This window comes from Pangasianodon hypophthalmus, chromosome 1 (genome assembly GCF_027358585.1).
Source record: "Pangasianodon hypophthalmus isolate fPanHyp1 chromosome 1, fPanHyp1.pri, whole genome shotgun sequence".
In the NCBI taxonomy this organism is placed as follows: Eukaryota; Metazoa; Chordata; class Actinopteri; order Siluriformes; family Pangasiidae; genus Pangasianodon; species Pangasianodon hypophthalmus.
The window spans coordinates 21,091,208-21,113,510 of NC_069710.1; the positions used below are offsets into that span (position 1 = coordinate 21,091,208).

Consider the following 22,303-nt stretch of genomic DNA (forward strand, 5'->3'; position numbering starts at 1 on the left):
TCATAATGGACCCCTGGGAACAACTGTACTAGAATATTTAATATTTAATTTTGTTTGATTGCTGACAATTTATCCTGTTACATATTTGTGTAATAGCTCGATATTTTACTAACATACAGTGTGCCTAGTTTTCAGGGTAGAATATAAACTATATGCTGGGTCATTTTTCAATACAGATTTTTTTTAGAGTGTATTGGATACCGCATGGTGGGTTCTTCTTAGCAGCTCACACCATTAATACCATCATACCATTTGTGTTTTGCACTGTCATTAACCTTTTTTTGCATATGGTCATTTTATTACAGTAGACTGATTGCTTGAGTGATATGTTGCTCAGGTTGCCTGTGGTATGATGCACTGCCTGTTCCTGATGAATCTACAGCAGTCATGACCACAGCTGGTGTACTAAATGCTCAGGAGATTCTGCCAGGTCCTCTGATCTTCATCTTTCACTTACTAACCCATCCATTTACCAATTACTTCCCATACCAGAAATAAGTTTGGATTCCATTGCATTCCTTTGGGACTAACATCAGTTTTCATAAAAAAGCATAAAAATTGTCTGAAGCTAACAATTACGTATGTAATTATTACTATTATTAAATAAACACACTTATTATTCTCATTTAATTACAAAGGTGTAATACTGGTGAGTAATTAACACATTTATTATATTCCTATTTAATTTCTAATTAAAAATTCCACAGGATTAAGGTGCGATTTGTGATTGATTTTTATTTGAATTTATTGGAATTGCTTCTTCTTTCTCCTCTTCTTATTCTTGCTCTTGGGTGGAGGAAAACGCTGAAAGAAGAAAAGTAGGCATGTACTGATTATTATATTATTATATTACATATTATATTTCTTTTAAATATCATGATAATTGCCAAACCTTTTTAATCACAGTTTTTGATATTATCACAATATTTGACTATCACTGCACTAGTCTAAATAATTATGGCATTTAAAAAAAAAAATCATCATTCCTCATGTGTTCTATTGAGCAGCAAGACACATTGTGTGCCATAGGATGACACTGTAAGCTCTTTATATTGGACACGTGTGATGGAGTGTAAACTTACACCATCAGACAGAGTGTGTAATATTCTGAATGCCCAGATAATGTATTCTAAACAGATACAAATACAGATAAGAACAGGAGGTGCACTGTTTTGAGTGGAGATTAGAGGTGTCATGTGAGTTGTATGAGAGCAGTCAGATATGAAGCTTGCATGAGAAAGAAAAACCAAGTATATTCATATGAACGTAAGGCACTGCAGGTTGCATCTACAGTGTTCATGCATTCGTTCATCCTTGGATTAAATTAGTGTTTAAATTAATTAAATTAAATTACTTAATTTGTTTACATTTTTAAAAATAGGACCAAGTAAATTTGTTAGAAAATAAAGTGGGCAGCTACAAAAAAAAAAAAAAAAGGTCAAAGTACACCTCTAGTTGAGACCAAAATTTGAGTGATGTAGCTGAGGCTGAAGAACTGTCAGAACCAGAATTCACACACCATGCTGGCATTTCTGTCTCTGTTTTCTCCCCAGTGTTTCTGAGGATAGAGTGGCAGGGTTCACATTTCTGTGTTTAGACCACACCCACTTTAGGTTTACTTTAGGAGCACTAAACAGATACAGACAGTGGTATTGCGTTACACCCATAGCACGTAGTTACGAAAGTGAGGAAGTGAGGAAAGTGAGCCTGTACCTACTAGGGGTTTGAGATAAACAATTAAATAGGACAGAATCAGATATATCAACAACTTTTAGTTTTTAGATCACACTTTCATGATATCCGTTGTGACAACTCTATTTAATAACAAAGAAATTGAACAGTACAACTCCCATATTGTTGTACTGTACTGTAAGAATTGGAGCTCCCCATCTCCTAAATCCTAATTTAACCCCAGCATCAAGACAACAGCTAGTAAAATTGTTGACTTTATTTCCACTGAAGCAACACCAAGGAGATTTTTGGTGTCCATTTTGCCCTAGCAAGTGTTCCCTGAATTAAGAACCCTTAATCAAGAAGAAGAAGTGAGCTTGTCCTTAGGGACACCCATCATCTCTTCTCAAACATTCTACCTAGAAACCCTACTGCTAAAAATTGAAAAGTGTGTATAATCAGTGCAGACTACACTTGTGTAGCACTTATGTAAGTATTATGGTGTGTCATGTAATGGAGTACTCACCACGTCCTGACCAGCTTCCCTCGCCTGAAGCATAGCAGCAATCTGCTCGACCTACACAAACACACACACACGCACACATGCACATCTATGTATATGATTGTAAATTGTAAATTGATGTGCTTTTGATTGTAGAGTGTTTCATATAAATGGTATGCATGATGGTTGAATAAGCAAGTGATTAATTCACATTAATGTGAATATTTGTAAATAAGTAATTGGTGGCTGAGGTTTTGTTTCCACACAGCCAAAGCTAATTCATGTCAACTGCATGAATCAAGCACTTTGCATATTTCTAAAATCTACATGTTACAAAAACATTTTCTCAAATAACTGCTAAAAAAAAGAGTAACCCTCTGTGTGTGTATGGACCTGGAAGCGCAGAAGCTTGGGGTCCCCAATCATATTCAGCAGGTCATAGTTGTTCTCGCCTTGTATTATCATCCAGGTGATGTCCTTAGCTCGATTCGGGTGGATTTTCTCCACCAGTGGTAACATGTGCTCATCTGCGGAGAGGTAGACAGAGAGAGAGAGTAAGACCTGTGTGAGAGGGAGAGATGCTGCTTTGTGTTTTGTTTGGTTTCCTGTACACAGCAGAAAGTTTTCTGATCTTCGCTTCATGTAGGGGTGAAGTTAATGGTTCCTGCCAAGAGGAGTCGAAATCAGGTAGGAATCTACTGTATACACTGTTGTATTTAAGGAAACACTTCCCAGGCAGTAAGGAATGTGCAGGGCAGAAGTATATTTGAGCCGTATTTGTGTGTGTGTTTGCATATGAATGTGAGACTCACGCAGCATCCTGATCTGTTCATCCACATCAGCTGACTCCAACATGTAGATGGTGAGTGGCTTCTGACTTGGTGCAGGCAGAGCAGTCTGGGAACATAGAATATTATTATTATTATTATTATTATTATTATTATTATTTAATGAAACAATAACATTAACATAATTGTATACTGGAATGGTGTGATGAATTTGTGTAACAATAATACGATCCAATATCACAGTTTTCACTACGTCACTGAGCCGATACTTAATGGTTATATAATATATTACAATATTAAGCAAGCAGAATGTTGTGTTGTTGTTGGTGTGTGTGTGTGTGTGTGTGTGTGTGTGTGTGTGTGTTCTGGCTTCACTGGTACCTCTGTATCCTGAGACTGCCTTGTATCTTGTCCTCCCATTGTGTTCTTGGTCAGCTGCTCATCTCTCATAGGCACTGGAGTTGTAGCTGGTACTGCAGTGGGTACTGCTTTTTTAACTTCAGATGGTACTGCAGGAGGTACTGCAGCAAGTACTGCTTTTTTAACCACAGTTGGTACTGCAGTGGGTACTGCTTTTTTAACTTCAGTTGGTACTGCAGCCGATACTGCTTTTTTAACTTCAGTTGGTACTGCAGTGGGTACTGCTTTTTTAACTTCAGTTGGTACTGCAGGGGGTACTGCTTTTTTAACTTCAGTTGGTACTGCAGGGGGTACTGCTTTTTTAACTTCAGTTGGTACTGCAGTGGGTACTGCTTTTCTAACCACAGTTGGTACTGCAGTGGGTACTGCTTTTCTAACCTCAGCTGGTACTGCAGTGGGTACTGCTTTTTTAACCTCAGCTGGTACTGCAGTGGGTACTGCTTTTTTAACCTCAGCTGGTACTGCAGTGGGTACTGCTTTTTTAACTTCAGCTGGTACCGCAGTGGGTACAGCTTTTTTAACTTCAGCTGGTACTGCAGTGGGTACAGCTTTTTTAACTTCAGCTGGTACTGCAGTGGGTACAGCTTTTTTAACTTCAGCTGGTACTGCAGCCAGCATGGTTTTTTTAACTTCAGCTAGTACTGCTTTATTAAATGCAGTGGGAACTGCAGCAGGAACTGCAGGTGGTACAGCTTTAACTGCAGTGGGAACTGCAGGTGTTATAGCTTTAACTGCAGTGGGAACTGCAGCAGGAACTGCAGGTGGTTTAGCTTTAACTGCAGTGGGAACTGCAGCAGGAACTGCAGGTGGTACAGCTTTAAATGCAGTGGGAACTGCAGCAGGAACTGCAGGTGGTATAGCTTTAACTGCAGTGGGAACTGCAGCAGGAACTGCAGGTGGTACAGCTTTAACTGCAGTGAGAACTGCAGCAGGAACTGCAGGTGGTATAGCTTTAACTGCAGTGAGAACTGCAGCAGGAACTGCAGGTGGTATAGCTTTAACTGCAGTGAGAACTGCAGCAGGAACTGCAGGTGGTATAGCTTTAACTGCAGTGAGAACTGCAGCAGGAACTGCAGGTGGTATAGCTTTAACTGCAGTGGGAACTGCAGGTGTTATAGCTTTAACTGCAGTGGGAACTGCAGCAGGAACTGCAGGTGTTATAGCTTTAACTGCAGTAGGAACTGCAGCAGGAACTGCAGGTGGTTTAGCTTTAACTGCAGTGGGAACTGCAGCAGGAACTGCAGGCGGTACTGCTTTAACTGCAGTGGGAATTGCAGGTGGTATAGCTTTAAATGCAGTGGGAACTGCAGCAGGAACTGCAGGTGGTTTAGCTTTAACTGCAGTGGGAACTGCAGCAGGAACTGCAGGTGGTATAGCTTTAACTGCAGTGGGAACTGCAGCAGGAACTGCAGGTGGTACAGCTTTAACTGCAGTGGGAACTGCAGCAGGAACTGCAGGTGGTACAGCTTTAACTGCAGTAGGAAGTGCAGCAGGAACTGAAATTACAGTCGGAACTACAGTCAGAACTGCAGCTGGAACTGTGTCTGTGACTGTAGTTTTGTTTTTTTTATCACCTATACCTATGGCCTGCAGATGTGTCACTTCGGACATGTTCTGGAAACCTACAAACAGAAAATGCGATCCAAAGAGTGTCAAACAAACAGTCACAGGCTGTGTCCTTAACCACATTGCATTGTGCTAAATAGTAGGTCAAATAGTACATTTGTGGTGAAAACTACTTAAATGTTAGCTAGCTCGCTAGAGTTTATAATTGCTACAAAATTCCATTCCATACATTCCATTATTCTAAATAATATTGCACCATAGCGTAGGAGTAGAATGCCATTTGTAACACAGCCACAGGAAATGGTCAGGCAAGTAGCAGGCTAATGATAATTGCTAAAAGGAATTTAGCAAATCTGTTTTGACACATTTTTTGTATACTAGCAGTTTGGGTTGTAGCCACAGGCAGGGTTCAGTCATAGGCTAAACCCTAATCTAGCAAGCTAACACATCATTAGTAGAGTAGGATGTAGCTTGTGAAGCAGCCATGGAGAGTTTGGAGCACACACTGTGTAACATAAGCAACACTGATATACAAACAAATAGCTGTGACTCACACTGCAGCTGGACGTTCTGCTTAGCCCTGTTTGTACTTGGGCAAGGTTTGACCTGCTGGATGCTTATGTTATTGGCAGTGGGGTTCTGAGCCTGTAACACACAGTATATTTTTTTAACCTTCTTTCTCCAGGATCAGATTCAAAGAAGGTGCCAGTTAGCTACACTATCGAGCTACCAATTGCCTTTTGTGGTAGAAGAATATTGGGTCTGTAGTTGGAAGCTGATGATACTTAAACTAAAGGCTTTATAATACGTTTATAAAGAGAAGAATACTGGGTCTGTATTTGGAGCTGATACTGAAACTAAAGGCTTTATAATAATTTTAGGGTGTACCTCAGGAATAGCATGCATGACATTGCCAGAAGGTGGTGCAGTTTGGTGGTGGTTCAGTACAGGGTTTTGGAAAGCCTGCGTCCTCTGACTGGAGAGGGAAGCCTGTCTCTTCTCTTTGCGCTGAAGCAGAGTGATGTGCAGCAGATTTCTGACCAGCACCCTTCCATGCATCTCTCTCATGGCCTTTGTGGCTTCCTCCGGAGATGAGAAGCACACAAACCCAAACCCTTTAGAGCAGCCATTGGACCTTATCACCTGTAGAAGACAGTGAGGAGACTCATTAGGATAAACTGCTAATGTGGCTTATCATGAGGAAAAACTGTGGACACAGGTTATTAGGAAATGAAATCATTTTGGGGATTATTAGTTGTGAGTGACCTTCGAGTTGATGATGGTTCCAAAAGGTGAGAACTCTTTACGCAGACGCTCGTCATCCACAGTGACGTCCAGATTCTTCACACACAGGTTCACACGCTACAGAACAGGGAACAAAGTCAACATCTACCCTCTCTCTGTGTGTGTTTATATATATATGTATATATATGTATATGTATGTGCATATGTACCTGCTCGACCTTGTGTTTGAGATTGAGATGTCCCTCTTCCTTCGTCTGAGCTTGGATCACATGCTCATGCTTGCTGTTGACATCCTTCGCAGTCGTCTTGTTTACAGCCTTGCGCTCCTGGCGGGACTTGAAGTGTGTGATAAACCTATAACACAATCGAGACACTGCTGTTAAAGCCTTTATCAGGACACGAATGTTAGAGTCTTTATACCTAATTTAGTGACCTTTGAGCCTGTCAGTTCTGTTAAACGAGGTGCATTTTTTTTTTTGTTAAGTTCTAACTCTTTCCACAATGCTGAATCACACTACATCACACTGTCTCATGTTAAAACAGCACTATATTATTATTATTACTATTATTATTATTATTATTAACATTTTAATGAGACAAAAATTGTTGGCTTTAAATGTATCTTTAGCACATTTAAGAATTTTCCTGTATTAAGATGTGTGATGTATAACCTGAAATACCCTCAAAGGTTATTGAAATCTTTATATGGTTGATGCAGAGGTTCTGTATCAACCATATAAAGATTTCAATAACCATTAATTAGATTTCATTATAAGAAATCTGATGAGGTTGGTACATTGTAGTGATTTCCACATGACTTACACTTTGCGGCCATTGAACAGCATGCCATTCAGCCTCTTGATGGCAGTCTCGGCAGCCTCGGCACTCTCAAAGTGCACATATCCGAATCCTCTGGACCCATTTTCATCGCACTCCACCTTCAGGAGAGGTACATCCATCAACACACAGAACTTATGTCAAAGAGACCTAACTGAAGGCTTTAGTTTAAGGAAGTTATTCAGATCCACATAGCACAGAGCTCAAACCTTGCATGACAGGATGTTGCCAAAGGTGGAGAAGGTGTTGTAAAGGGCCATGCTATCGATGGACTTTTCCAGGTTCTTGATAAAGATATTTCCCATGTTGTTTTTTCTTAGAGATGAGTCCCTCTGGGACCACATGATGCGCATGGGCTGACCCAAAAGAATGTCAAAATTGAGCAGCTCCAAAGCACGCTCAGCTGAGGGAACAAAGTCAATTACACCTTATTAACATCAAAGTTACAGAGGTCTATTACAAGAGTGTAGTATACACCATACACTTCAGTATTCTGTGCACTTGACCTTATTCAGCTATAATAATGAAGTACACTTGCTGGTTATATACAATAATGTACCAATTATAAACTTGTATTATTGTTCTCTAGTCACTTTAATACCATAAATGTTCATGAGACCACACATGCTATGATTTTTCCTTCAAATCTCAGTAGACAGTGACAGACCCCCTACATGACATAGAAATTGCTGCTGGGAAAGTGTTAGAAACACCTGATGCCATGAGGGAAATTTATTTTGTCTTTACTGACTGAGTATTCACATCAGCTTATAGCTTCACTTCTTCTATAATTTCAATTGTGTGGAAATGCATTAGACAGACCACTTTTAAAATGAGGACACAACACAGTAGTATTATATTAGATATCAAAGAAACCTTGAAATGTCCTTAATTACAAATTAATTTCACTTAATGCTGTGCCAGTTTTGCAAAGAAATGTAGGATGAATTCAGTTAAATTGGGACAGTTTAGAAAAAAAATGACACATGCTTGGGCTATTTTTTTAAGTTTATAAAATGGTCATGACTAATATATTCATATTTATTATGGATATAAAAATAGGCTTTACTTCAAATCAGTTACATATGTTTATAATTAAATCATTTTTAGGATTTTGAAAATACTGAAGATTTTCTAAACTCTGTTATTGTTGGTATTTCTGTCAGAAATTATAGAATGTTACTAGGCCAACTTCTTAATATGTAGTGATTTTTACTTAGTCTCATGTGTTCAGACAATACTCGAGTATATGAAGTAGTGTAGGGAATACTGTTAAGGTGTGTTAGATATGTGTGTATTACCACTGGCCCGCTGCTGAAAGTTGATAAAAGCATACTGGTGTGATGTGCCAGTCCTCTTTTTCTTGCAGAGGCGCATGGAGAGAACTCGCCCGACAGAGCTGAATTTCTCCAGAAGCATGGACTCGGTCACATCAGGGTGAAGATCGCCAACATAGAGTGACGCCATTTGCAAACTAGCACTGTTCATTTCACCTAGAAACTAAAAAAAATCAACTTTCAGTGACAGACAAAAGCAATAAACCCCACTGAACTGCAGACTGAATATTTCGTCCAACATGAGTAGCCTACATTCTTTCCAAAAGAGTTCCTCAAGGTTTCTTTGGATGGTTAACGCTTCTGGTATTAAGACATCATCATGCTCTAAAAAAGCTACTGAAACCTACTATTTCAACCTGACAAATTTAAGTAAAATGTAAACTAACAATTACTTTTGCCCCTGCAAATCTGGAATGTAAGAAAAGCATAGGCCTATAGCACTTAAGCCTAGCAGTATGATAATAAACTTGTCATTTTACAATGAGCAGTCACATGATTAGTTTGTGTAATAGGCTAGCAGTTTAAAAAAATATATATATATATATATTAGAAATCAATACATTATTGCAAGGATACTTGCCACTGAAACGCTGATCGTTGATCAAATTTCCAAATGATGAGTTTTTCCTAAAGCATGTGCAAATAATTGGCACTCGCTTGTGACACAATAAAGGCAGGTGATGTGATGCAGTGTCATTATTGCGTCACTGCATTCTGGAATTTGTGTCCCAAATGTTCAACGCTGCCAAAATGACTGAGGCTTGTTGAGGTTGAACAGCTAGGTGCAGTCCCAAATAACTTAGTAAATTCAATACATAAATAAATAAATAAACAAATAAATAAACCCTCACACTCCAGATTTAATGGAATTCAAAAAAATTAGAATTCCACTTACTTAAAATATTAGTGTGTGGATATTTTTGTATGCTTTTAATCAAGTATAAACCAAAAAAAACATTTTCGGTCCACTACACCACTGTGACAAAATCACACAGAGACAATTCTTAAATAATAATAATAATAACAATAATAATAATATAGAAGCGCTCCTCATGCATTATGAAGTGTGTGTATGATCTGAAGCTTACTGCTAAGCCGATCGCCTCCTCATTGGATTTACCCCTGGCACTATGTGGTTCCCTGTTTGACCCCCTGGATTCAATGGACATCAGTTCTCTCATACAAAACAGCACTTCTCCTTGCTTTAGCATCAGCCGAGCATTGTGGGTGATCTCCATGTCTTGTCTGTGCACTCTAATGCAAGTAACATAAAGTTGTACCCTAATGTAGTGAACTAGTTCACTGGTGTTTGAGCGGCTGTCCTTCTATCCTCCTCAGTTGATTCGGAGGAGTCCAGAAGAGTGTATTTACAGTGCCCTGTGAATGCTTTTTGCATCTACAGCACTGTGCAAAAGACTGAGACCACCCTTTTGTTTTCAGTCAAATGGCCATTCAATGTTTAGTGTTAATTATTTGGTGGCATACAACAATGATGGAAAAATGTACAGTTCATTAATGCTATTTTCAGTCGAACAGTCAGCAGTCATGCAGTACTTATTTATCCAGGTCAAGATTGAAATTCACTTTTACAGGCGAAATATTTACAGACTTCATACTGGTTTTACTGTTACTGTTGTGTGTGATTTTTTTTTTCGGTAGTTCCCAGGCTTATTGTTATTCTTCATTAATCACACAAAGGTGTCATTAAACCTATATATATAGCTTATATAAGGGTTTGTACGACTTACGCATAGTTGTCTTTTCCATATTTAAAGCAAAATCTAAAGAGTGCAGTACACTTCATTCAAAGTGACAGCAAAGCGAAAACATTCCCTTAAAGCATAAAATAGCACATCTTTCACAATGTGCAGCAGAATTTTTTTTAATCTAGTCTGAAATATTACATTTAGACTGCTTTTATTACCATCTGCCTCGCTGTTTTTTCCACCACTTCTATTCCCCATAGCACTGATTATTTAATGTATCAGTCTAATCGACTGGTCTATGCAACTAATATTTACTGAAAAAAACTTTAATCAATATAATAAATATCATCACCTATTAGCTCTTCCTTTTCCTAGAAAAAAATAATAGCTTTGTTTTATGGCCCTCCAAATTACTGATGTGGCCAAGGCAGAATCTGAGACATACCTGCCCTACATAGTTAATTCACCTAATGTCCTAAAATGGTCTCTTATTATTACATATACTGTCATACATAAAGTACTGCTATGAGAATAAGCAAACCTGGGCTCCATTCTTTGTACATTGCTTTGTACTCAGATCCAAGATAAACTCATATAAGCCATATTCACTAATCGATAGAATTACAAATGGGCTAATTCGGCTCTTCTAATGCACCTGAGGACTTGGTTAGTATAGACCATTTGAGTCGTTTGCCTGTAAAGGGCAGATATACTGTATCAAGACATTGTCTAATGCTATTCAAAGAGGCCATTCAAAGTTTTCTTTTTCAGCAGTTTAATGCAACATTACTACGTGATACTTAATAAGACATGAACTCCATATAAGCTCCCTGTTCAAACATAGGTGTTTTTCTACAGATAAGAGAGCAAATTAACCAAATTGTCTATAAGTATATACATATTTTTTCTGTCCATTAGGACATTTCGTTTACATTCTGCCACTACCCTATTTGTAGGATTCCTACAAGATATCTGAATAGCAATAGATAGTGTAAATAAACTGTGCCAAATGACACCTATTCAACCTAGCTTCGTCTCAGACATCACAGAATGCGTGTAAAACAAATCATTTAAGTCTCAGGTTAAAGAAATAATTCACCCATGTTAACATTAGACAAGTAAAAATACTTACCATGGCTTTGACTTGATAGCCTTTTTATGGTGTTAGACATTTCAGCGGCCTATAAAACAGGTCATAATGTTCTCATGTTAGTATCATAGATTGTAATACTTTCACCATACCAACGGACATAACACTGCTAAATTATACCTCTAATAAATTTAGACATGAACGCACCATAACAACCTGACTGGCCAGCATGTCTGTAAATCACCATGAGATGAGAAATAAGTCATTCTTCTCACGTAGCCATGTACATCATTAGAAGCCATGAAAAAAATTTCAATTAGCTTAGCATAAACAACCACTAATATTTCCTTAATGAGTTATGGATGTTATAATTAGATTATTGGATGAAGTAGGATCAAGTAGGATCAAGGATGTAGGAAGTAGGATCAAGGATGAAATAGGCAAGTAAAATTTCATACAAAAAATCTGTGTAGTTATATAATGTAGGATACATCAGTAAAACCTTATTGTACAGTCTTAGTGTATTTACATCTGTGCTTTTATGAAAAGGTTACTGAACTAGCTTGAAAACTATGATTTGATTCTACATGTTGATGTATTTCCTTAAACGAGGGCTAAATCCCACTAGTAGCACTATCGTCAGGGAGTTGAATGGCATTGTGGGTAATGTAGGAAACCATTAGCCAAAGTGAAAGTAGACTAACATGTCGATGAAAGAAGTATAAACCAAAAAAAAGTGAAGAGCCCAAATAGACCACCATATGCTGTAAGTAACTAACTGTCTTCAGTAAATTGTAAGTAAGTAACTTATCCTGTTTACTTTTCAGCCATAAACAGTAGGCCATATCATTGACAAAAGATGATTCATGTTAGCTTCTTTTAGCTCCTCCACCGATGACCAACTTAGAAAATCAAAAGCATTAATAAACATTTCTTACTCATGATGTTTTGCTTGGGTTGGGCTATCACGACTGTATTTGATTTACAGTGAAATATAATTTGGTTGGCGTACCAATTACCCATAAACCAAAACACCAGAGAATAGCAGATGTTTGGCTCTCATTCACCATCTTGCATGGATCAAATCCCTGCTGTGGGATTTGGAAACTTTACTAGGGCTTGATAGAGCAGATTGCAGCAACTCTGCCATGTCTGACTCATCTCTCTCTCACTCTCTCTCTCGCTCTCTCTCGCTCTCTCGCTCTCTCTCTCTCTCTCACACACACACACACACACACACACACACACACAAACAAGCTAAGATTCAGGTTACTTCATATTTGCTTGGATGAACTGCTATACAAGTAATAAAATATCATTTTCATACATTGTTTACATGAAATTAATTCAAATACACCAAACATATAGGACAGATGTATTCAAACCTTTTCCCATTTAGGCCCACTTTTTTTTTTTTCAGAACTAGCACCTATTCACCAGTTCTCTAGCTGTATCAGTAACACACTGTGAAGTGTGAAAAGGTCCATTATTGAATGATAACTGATTTAAAATGCTGAGCTCCTTCATAAAATGCGTAAAGATGCAGCAGTGGTGGATCGTCCATAGGAATATACACTCACTGAACACTTTATTAGGAACACCTTTACACCAAATCACATCACAAGACAACACAAAACAAAAGAGTTGACTTTAGGAGAGCACAGAGCAACCACTCTCCGCTGAACATCAACAGCTCCTCCATGGAGATTGTCAAGAGCACCAAATTCCTTGGTGTTCCCCTGGCAGAGAACCTCACCTCGTCCCTCAACACCAGCTCCATAGCCAAGAAAGCCCAGCAGCGTCTCTACTTTCTGCAAAGCCTGAGAAAAGCCCATCTCCCACCCCCCCCCATCCTCACCACATTGTACGGAGGGGCTATTGAGAGCATCATATGCAGCTGCATCACTGCCTGGTTTGGAAATTGCACCATTTCAGATCGAAAGACCCTGCAGAGGACAGTGAGGACAGAAGATAATTGGGGTCTCTTTTCTGTCCATCACAGACATTTACACCACATGCTGCATCTGCAAAGCCACCAGCACTGTGGATGACCCCACATATTCCTCACACAAACGCTTCAACCTCCTGCCATCTGGCAAAAGGTGCCAAAGCATTCAGGATCTCATGACCATACTGTGTAATAGTTTCTTCCCCCAGGCCATCAGACTTTCATGGCTCAAATGCCACAGCCTATTTGAGTATTGTTGCTGATCATGTGCATCCCTTCATGGCCACAATTTACCCATCTTCTAATGGCTACTTCCAGCATGATAATGCACCATGTTAGAAAGCAAAAGTCGTCTCAAACTGGTTTCATGAACATGACAATGAGTTTAATGTTCTTCAGTGGCCGGAAAGTAATCTTCCCAGTCACCGGATCCAATGGAACACCCTTGGGATGTGGTAGAAAGGGAGATTCTCAGGATGAAAGTTCACCTAAAAAATCTGCAGGAATTGCGTGATGCAATCATGTCAACATGGACCAGAATCTCAATGGAATGTTTCCAACATCTTGTGTAATCCATGCCACGAAGGATTGAGGCTGTTCTGAGAGCAGAGGGAGGCCTATACTCAGTATTAGTATAGTGTTCCTAATAAAGTACTGTGTGAGTGTTTGTCATTTTCAGAGAAAGTAATCAGTGCACTACTGCAGAGGAATGTCTTTCTGCATCTATACCAGTGGTGGTCAACAACAGAATTGTTATGCCACTAACATCAGAAACGCTTGAGATGACATGGCAAGATTACAGACAGGCCTTAAAGATGCTTAAAGAGTGTCAAAGTGTGAGTGCTTTGTCACATTTATCATTTGATTCCCAGCAAATCTTGTAGCTCTTTATTGCAGGGTTTTATTTATTTATTTACTTATTTATTTATTTATGTTTCATTTTTTCATAATTTAAGATGAATGTGGTTATGTACCTCATTTTTATCTTATAATATTTGTTTAATTTGTTAAATTGTGAAAAATGCTTGAAAGAACCTTTAACACTTGGTAAAACTGTGAAAAAGGCCAATAGGCTTGTGTTGTAAAAATGCTGCAATGTTTTTTATAAGTTTGTAATTTTTAATTTTGTAATTTTGTAGGCTTTAATTTTGTAAGTTTTCTGGTCTTTTGTGTGCTTTAGTGAAAAATGGAAATAATGTGAAAACATACAGTGCCCTCCAGAACACAGGAAATATTTCCCAGTTATTATAACAAACATTGCACACAATAATTCAAAATTTCCACTTGTAATAAAATTCATTCTTAGGACAACCTTTTAAAATAATATTATTTTTCAAATTTATTGACACCCCTAGAGAATATTTTTTTTTAAATGCAAACTGTCATTCTTGAAAACCTTATATTATGTTTTATTTGCTATTAGGAGCTCTAATATGAGGGCACACACATGTAAAACACCTTTATCATCCATTACTGTAGGGAAAAAAACAAAGAACTTTGAACACAAAGGACAGATGGTTGTTGAGCCAAATGTGCTTCCAACGCAATAATGCAAAGGCCAAAGACACACAAAATCATCTCAGTCCCTGAATTTGAATCCTAGTGAAAATCTGTGGACGGAATTCCATGTGCACAAACCTAATAATATAAAGGAGCTTAAAGTGTAAAGGAGGAGTTGACTGAGCACCTCTGCAAGTCTCTCCAACCTTGTTAGACATTGCAAAAAAAGACTCACTGCTGTTATTCTTTCCATGGCAGGTGGCACAAAATATTAATTTTGTGATTTAAATTGTTGCTGTTAATTATAAGGATCCATCATTTTGAAATCAGTTAACTAAACTAAATAAAATGATACTGTCCCTGTGTGTTAGAGCTCAATATATCACATATTTCATGAATTACTCTTTTTATATAGTAATTTTTGCTCATTTTCCTGAAGGATAAGTATTTCTAGGGGGCGCTGTATGTTTGTGCGTGTTAGCACATGTATATTGCATGTTCTGTCAGAAGGGGGAGTTGAAGTACCTGGTGAACAGCAGGCATCAGGCTCACAGTGTTCTAAGTGCCTTGATGACTTCCTTCTAGTGTTCAGCAGTCTGCAATTAGGGAAGGCTTGAACACCCAGAAGGTGTGTAGGTGGAAATAAGCTGATATACAGTGCATTCAGAAAGTATTCAGACCCCTTCATTTTTTCACATTTTATGTTGCAGCCTTATGCTAAAATGCTTTGAATTATTATTTTTTTCACATCAATCTACACTCCATACCCCATAATGACAAATCAAAAACCAGATTTGTGATAACTTTGCAAATTTATTAAAAAGAATTGACACGTTGACATATGTATTCAGACCCTTTGCTATGACAATGAAATTTAGCATCCCATTTCTCTGGATCATCTTTGAGGTGTTTCTACACTTTGACTGGAGTCCACCTGTGGCAAATTCAACTGATTGGACATGATTTGGAAAGACACATACCTGTCTATATAAAGGTCTAACAGCTGAAAATGCAATCAGAGCAAAAACCAAGCCATGAGGTCAAAGGAACTACTTGCAGAGCTCATAGACAGGATTGTATTAAGGTACAGGTCTAGGGGAAGGCTACAAAAAATTTCTGCTGCACTGAAGATTCCCAAGAGCACAGTGGCATTCAAAATTCTTAAAGGGAAGAAGTTTGGAACAACCTGGACTCTTCCTAGAGCTGGCCGCCTAGCCAAACCGAGCAATTGGGAGAAGGGCCTTGGTAAGAGAAGTGACCAAGAACCCAGTGGCAGAGTAGCCAGATGGAAGCCTCTCTTCAGTGCATGCAGATGAAAGCATGAAATTTGAATTTTTTTGCAAATTCCAAGTGGGCTTTCATGTGCACTGAGGAGACGCTTCTGTCTGGCCTCTCTGCCATAAAGCCCAGATCAGTGGAGTGTTGCAGTGATGGTAGACCTTCTGCAAGTTTCTCCCATCTCCACACAAGATCTCTGGAGCTCAACCAGAATGACCATCAGGCACTGTATATCTAGTTAATAATTAAGCCACACTTTTTTTTAAATCTAATTTAAATGACTACAGTTAAATAGATGTCCTAATTCAACAGTGTAATAATGTGTGTGTGCGTCACTTGTATCCTAACTGTTCACCAGGATCACTGATGGCTGTATTTGGTTCAGTCTCAACAGATGATGTCCAGGCTCAGTCTTTAGAGCAATTCCGTGAGTGGAAAAATCAAGTGCACTTCAGATCTTCAGAAATGTGCGACAGGCGACAGATAAGGCCCTCTGTGCTCTGAGTGACTGGGCAGCCAGCACCAGCAAGGTACAGAGCAAAACCTAATTAAAACTATGTTACTCTGAGTTATGGATTAGTTATCAAGTAATGAACATAGCAATGGTGTGTATTACACATACATAAAAGGTTAAACATAGTATAAAAGTATAATTCTAAAGGTATTGTTTTTCTTCTGTATGTAACCTGTAAGAGATTACTTTAATAATTTGTCTTTAGTTTTTCTGCTTGACCCTGCTGTGACCCTTGAGGCAGTTGTGGATGGGCTTCTGAAGCAAGCTGAGTCTGAGGTGTATAAGGACTGGACATTAAATTCTTTGTGAGTGTGAGAGTCTCTTAATTTCCTCTCATGCACCTCTCAGATCTTTCTTGTTGAGCAATTATCCATCCATTTTCTGTACCGCTTATCCTATGCAGGATTGTCTGGATCCTATCCCAGGGAGCTCGGGGCACACACACTATGGACACACAAAATCCACACACACTGGCATTTCCAAATTGTCCATAATCAGCCTACAACGCATGTATTTAGACTGGGGGAGGAAACCCCCGAAGTCCAGGGAGAACATGCAGACTCCACACACATAAGAGGCAGGATTCAAACCACCACCCCCAGAGGTGCGAGGCAGCAGTACTAGCCACTTAGCCACAGTGCCCCTAGAAGCAAGCATTTGAATCATTTCTTTGCTGCTATCAGTGTTTATTAAAGAAGCACTACTAATCTTCCTTAAGTCTGCTTGACATGTATTGTACATTGCATTTCTAAAGGGAAAAATGTTGAGGACATGAAAATAATGTCTACTGGATGAAGTATCGTTATGCAGCATTTACAAAAAGAGCAGCGTCTACTTTGAGGCCACAGAGAGTTCATGAAGATAACAAAAAGGAAAGAAGAGAACACCAAAATGAATACTGTTAATTTATTATGAATGATAGTTAAAGATCTGTTTCCTATGAATAGTTAAGAGACGGTGTGTAGCTTACACTTTTTTCAATGTGTGTACCAGCTTAAGGAGAACACGCTGCGGTGGCAGAACAACACACCTAAAGCAGATGAGCTCTTATACATAAAGAAATGCATCATGAGCCTGCATTCACTATTGCGTTAGAAACTGGTAGAGCTGGGATGCCTGGAAGAGGTATCTACATTCACTAGTTTAAGTGTGTTTAGCCAATTTTTAGACCTATTCAAGACCTATAGTTTATATTACATTAGGGTTTTAGTTGTTTAAGTGTCATATATTTTTATGTAAATTTTTCAGTTTTGCTATGTCTCGGCAGTGCAGAAACAGTGGTACTTTATTGCGGCAGTATTGAAAAGTAGAACTACAGTATATCAATCCTATTAATATAACTGATCAGATGGACTTTTCCCAGTCTGATGAGCTGGATCTGCCTGAGATTCTAAGGAAAAAGGAAGCAGTTGCTGAGACAAAGTCTGTCCTCTTTCAGGAAATTGTACATGCGAAAGAGCAATATGTAAGCTTGAGTTTTGGGTTTTTTCATAACTGGATAATCTGCTATTGGTTATCAGGGAAAATTCTACTTAGGTATGGTTGAAATGGTGTATGAAGATAAATGCTGTGTCATTGCTGTGAGTTGGTAAAAGGAAATTTTCCCGAGCTTCTGCATCGGTGTCCTAAGGCAGACATCAGCAGTTACCTGGTGAGTGGAACTACAGTTGGTGTTGTGTGTTGTGGTCAGATGAGAGCAAAATCAAACATATTGGAAGCACACACCAATGACCATGTTGGATATGCTGTAATATATGGAGATGGATCATTAGTGCTTTGTAGCTGGAGCGTGATGGCATCATGAATTCTGCCAGGGGATTGAGATACGGTTGTAGATACCTTTTTAAACTAATGACCCTAAATACAAATACAAATCAACACACTAAATGGTTGCAGGACACAAAGCTGATACAGGAGACGGATTTGAACTCTATTGGAAACTTGAGGTCTGAACTGAAGAGGCCAGTCCAGCTGCACAAAACTGATAATGTAAAAAAAAAAAATGCTTTAAATGAATGTAGGATGGTGGAATGTTCTCCATTTTTGTTTACTTTACAGAAGGAAGCTTTGTGCTGCTATTCTGTCCAGAGGAGGTGTCACTAATTATTAATTGTGGGGAAGCCAATCATTTAGAAACCAGTGTTTGTACTGCTAAGAATATTAATATATTTTAAGTAGTACAAACTACTTACTAAGTAGATAATTAAGTAGGCTGTGCAGTGTCACAAAGCCTCTGTCATGCCTCTGCTGGGTCTGTTCTTCAGCAAGGTGCTCTCTTCTTACAGCACAGTTTTTGTTTTGTGTTCCTGGCTTCAACTCCCCTGCTGTTGCCAGATGACCAAGTGACACTTTAAGATCCAGAGGTTTTACTGTCAGATCTGAACATGATACAGGCATTGTGACAGGCAGCCTGTGGTAGCAAGTGTAAAGTGTGACTCTGTGGTCGTGACTCAGCAGTTAAGGCTCTGGGCTAATGATCGGAAGGTTGGTACTGCCAAGCTGCCACTATCAAGCTGTTGTTGTTAAGCAAGGCCCTAAACCTTCAATAGTTCAATTGTAAGTCACTGTTGAAAGAGTACATTTAACTATACAAGACTATGTATCACAGATAAAGAATCAGAATCATTTTATTCACTGTATACATGTACATTTTTCTTGGTGTTTGATCACAGCATGATACATTCAACACACACATCTCAGACAACACAACACAATTACATGGTAGGCTCAGTTGGAATTTAAAGGATGATTTGAAGTTTTATGTAGATTTTAAAAGTCTAACTGTGCAGAATGTGTGGTTCAGTCTGATCCTCTGACCTACATCGTGATGCCCTACTGCTCGAACAGGAGTTTTAAAGCTTTGCAGAAACTTAATTCACTGACTTCCTCTGTAAGTGCTCTGTTAATATATTATCACATCGGCAAATAATAAAAGTCAACTGGGATCTGAAGGCATTTATTCAACCACCTTAAACCTAACTGATCTCATTAAGTTAATAAATTGTAAGCCACAATAGTGTTATAGACGTGAATGTAAATAATGTCTCTTTAAGGAGAAAGATCACAAAAGTGCCTAGATTGTGGCTATATTTTAACTTGTAGCACTATGTACCATTTGATATTCTCTCTAGTAATATACAGTTTGCTCATTGCAGTGGTTCATTCTGATGTGGGTTGTAGGACATTGGGAAGGTGATAAGAGGAGTACTTCTTGGGCTACAGAGCCTGCATGAAGCCTGCATTACACATGCCTCCATGAATCCCAACAATGTGTTAGTTCTCAACCGAGGGCAAGGCATCATAGACCATTTTGATCTGAGAAGCACACCAGTAAGTAGTCTACCTTTCAACATCAACTTCAAACAAATTAATGAAGTATTTGGATAGGTTTAATAACCATACAGTTAACTATCATGCTAACTAGCATTGAGTCAATAATCAGTATTATCACATCATGGATTCTTAAAATATCAAGGTTTTCTTTTTGTACACAAACGACAATTACGTTTTTACAAGCTTATATTTTGTTTCAATTATGAGTCTTCTAGATACCAGACTTCTGAAACTAAGCAACCTACCAACCAACCAGCCAGTAATGCTAGCCAGCTATGGGTGGTCGTCCCATAAAGCCATTCAAGTTTCTGTTACAATGTAATTACGGTAACTTCTGATTATATCCCATCATGGTTTAATTAATACCATTATTCACAAGAATTATTACCTAATATTTGAAAGTAGACCAGACTGTAAATTAAAACCCTATAAGGGGAAAATACATGCTCTCTGCATTTCAGACACAGTATGCAGTAGAGGCTTATTACATATTCTCTTTCAATACACAATATCCATACTCGCCTTCAACCCGTTGAATGAAGGGGCATGTTTTGACTTCACAGCGGCGCCTGAGGGATGTGATAATGACAGAACATTATCTAGATAATGACAGAAGCGAGGGTGTAACAGGAAAAGGACTGGGTGGAGACACAGTGGGGATGGAGACAGGCAGTCGGGGCAGGTGAGGTGTGAGTTTGGAGGAAGGTTCTGGGGGTCTAGCTGTGAGTCAAAAACAAGCACATTTCATGCTTTGAGCTAGATTTCAAAACAAGTAAGCAAACAATATGAACTATTTTAGTAAGGTGGCCTACTTTACATAGATATATTTTTATCCTATTATTACCTTATTCTCTACCGTTGAGGTCTTTGAGCCCAGAAGCGACTTTACAGTTTCTAGCTGACTGATGGACAACCGTAGTCCTGTCTAGTATATATGTTACTTATCACTAGTTACATTGCAGTGTTACTGTAAGCATTTGGATAGCTATGCTTTATAGCTAATTATGGCTATTGAACAACAAAAAAATATCAGTTGTGATAAAAGACTTACTGGATATCAGAGACTTACAACCTAAGTGCTGCAGCTCGATACTTCTCTCACTCCAATATGTCATGGCCTATCAGCACTTATCGGATGCTTGGTGCTTATTATATTTAGAATTAGGACTATGTTAGCCTCGTTACTCAAAAAACCCGCATAAAAGCCACAGATAAAAGCCACAGAAGAGGGGTCACAAAGTTTCCTTTTTTGCTGAAACACAAAGCATTCTGTGTCGTCTCAGAGAACGTATTACTCCCCTGTTTTTTTTTCCCTTATGCAGGAAAACTGTACAGTGGTATGCCATTATTTTAAACTATAATTACCATGATGAAAGCACATTTAAAAGGAAATTAGCTAGATGGTTGGTAGCAAATTACTCACTAGAAAAGGCTGAAAAGGCTAGAAAATGTACTTATATAAATAGCTTTCATCTGCTTAGAAAATTCTTGAATTGTTCCGCTGACAGGATCTCAAAGTCCACACTCTCCTCTCAAAGCCATTGGTCTGTTCTGGAAAACTGTCGCCTGTCGAAGCACTGTGTGATGAATACTTCCTCTGACTTGAAAACTGAAAATACAATAAATGTGTGTTCATTCTTGTTGCATTTATCATTCTAAGTTTAAATGAAGAGAGAGAAACAAGAAGGATATATTTGCTGAGACCCTCTTTTGAAGTAAAAGATGCCTAAGCATTTTGAATGGATTGAAGTAAAATCTGTCACAGATCAAAGTGGGAAGTACACAGAAGTTTTTCTTTCTGAAATTATACAAGGTTTCACACTGTTCTTTAACCTCTAAATCAGCTAGATAGTGGAAGCATCGCCAGCAGCTTATAGATTTGCTTGAAAAGTAGATTAGATTTTTTTGGAAGAAGAAGTAGGTTATTGACAGAGGTGGGGTTGCACTAATACTGTGCTGTTCTGGCCACAAATCTAATTAAAATGAGTGTCTACATATGATTAGTTAAATGACTTTAAACAATAACAAAGTTATAAGATGACATTTATATTCTTTCTGTAGCTTATCATCATTGTCCTTGCCTGGTACATTTGTTCAGAACATTTAAGAAGGCTAATCCCTTGATTGGGTATATCTAATGTCTAATGATGTATTATTAATTTAAAGTATTTTCTCATGCGTGCCAGTAGGTTACTGGCTGGAACTGGCTACTCTAAATTGTCCGTAGCTGTGAATGAGTGTGTAACTGCGTGTGCATGGTGTTCTGGGATGATTTGGCATCTGATGCGGGCTGTATTGCTGCCTCATCCCCAGTGGTCTTGAGATAGACCCTGGATCCACCATGGCCTTGATCAGGATCAAGCATTTACTGAAGGTGAATGAAAGAATTTCCCTGGAGAATAGCAATCTAAATAAAATTTAATCTACAGAGTGTCCAAAAAGTCAGGAACCAATAGGAATATGTTGACCAAATATGAATATGTTGTGCAAAAATCCATAAAAAACATGATAAACCTTCTCTCAAAACGTATTTCTTTAGGATAGCTTTTACTTGATGAATTTGTTTTT

The 22,303-nt window shown here is 38.4% G+C and overlaps 1 protein-coding gene across 1 annotated transcript; it reads right to left on the minus strand.

Annotated features, from left to right (window-relative positions):
* Nucleotides 1–713: 713 nt before the first annotated feature.
* On the minus strand, nucleotides 714–8,517 carry LOC113542553 (polyadenylate-binding protein 4). Its single transcript, XM_053227106.1, has 12 exons — nucleotides 8,331–8,517; nucleotides 7,239–7,432; nucleotides 7,015–7,130; nucleotides 6,402–6,546; nucleotides 6,214–6,309; nucleotides 5,836–6,090; nucleotides 5,502–5,592; nucleotides 3,343–5,003; nucleotides 2,986–3,070; nucleotides 2,567–2,700; nucleotides 2,198–2,248; nucleotides 714–804 (listed from the first exon to the last, which is right to left on the minus strand). Exons 1-12 carry the CDS (start codon nucleotides 8,515–8,517, stop codon nucleotides 745–747), a joined length of 3,075 nt encoding a protein of 1,024 aa, XP_053083081.1. The 3' UTR covers nucleotides 714–744.
* Nucleotides 8,518–22,303: the final 13,786 nt, after the last annotated feature.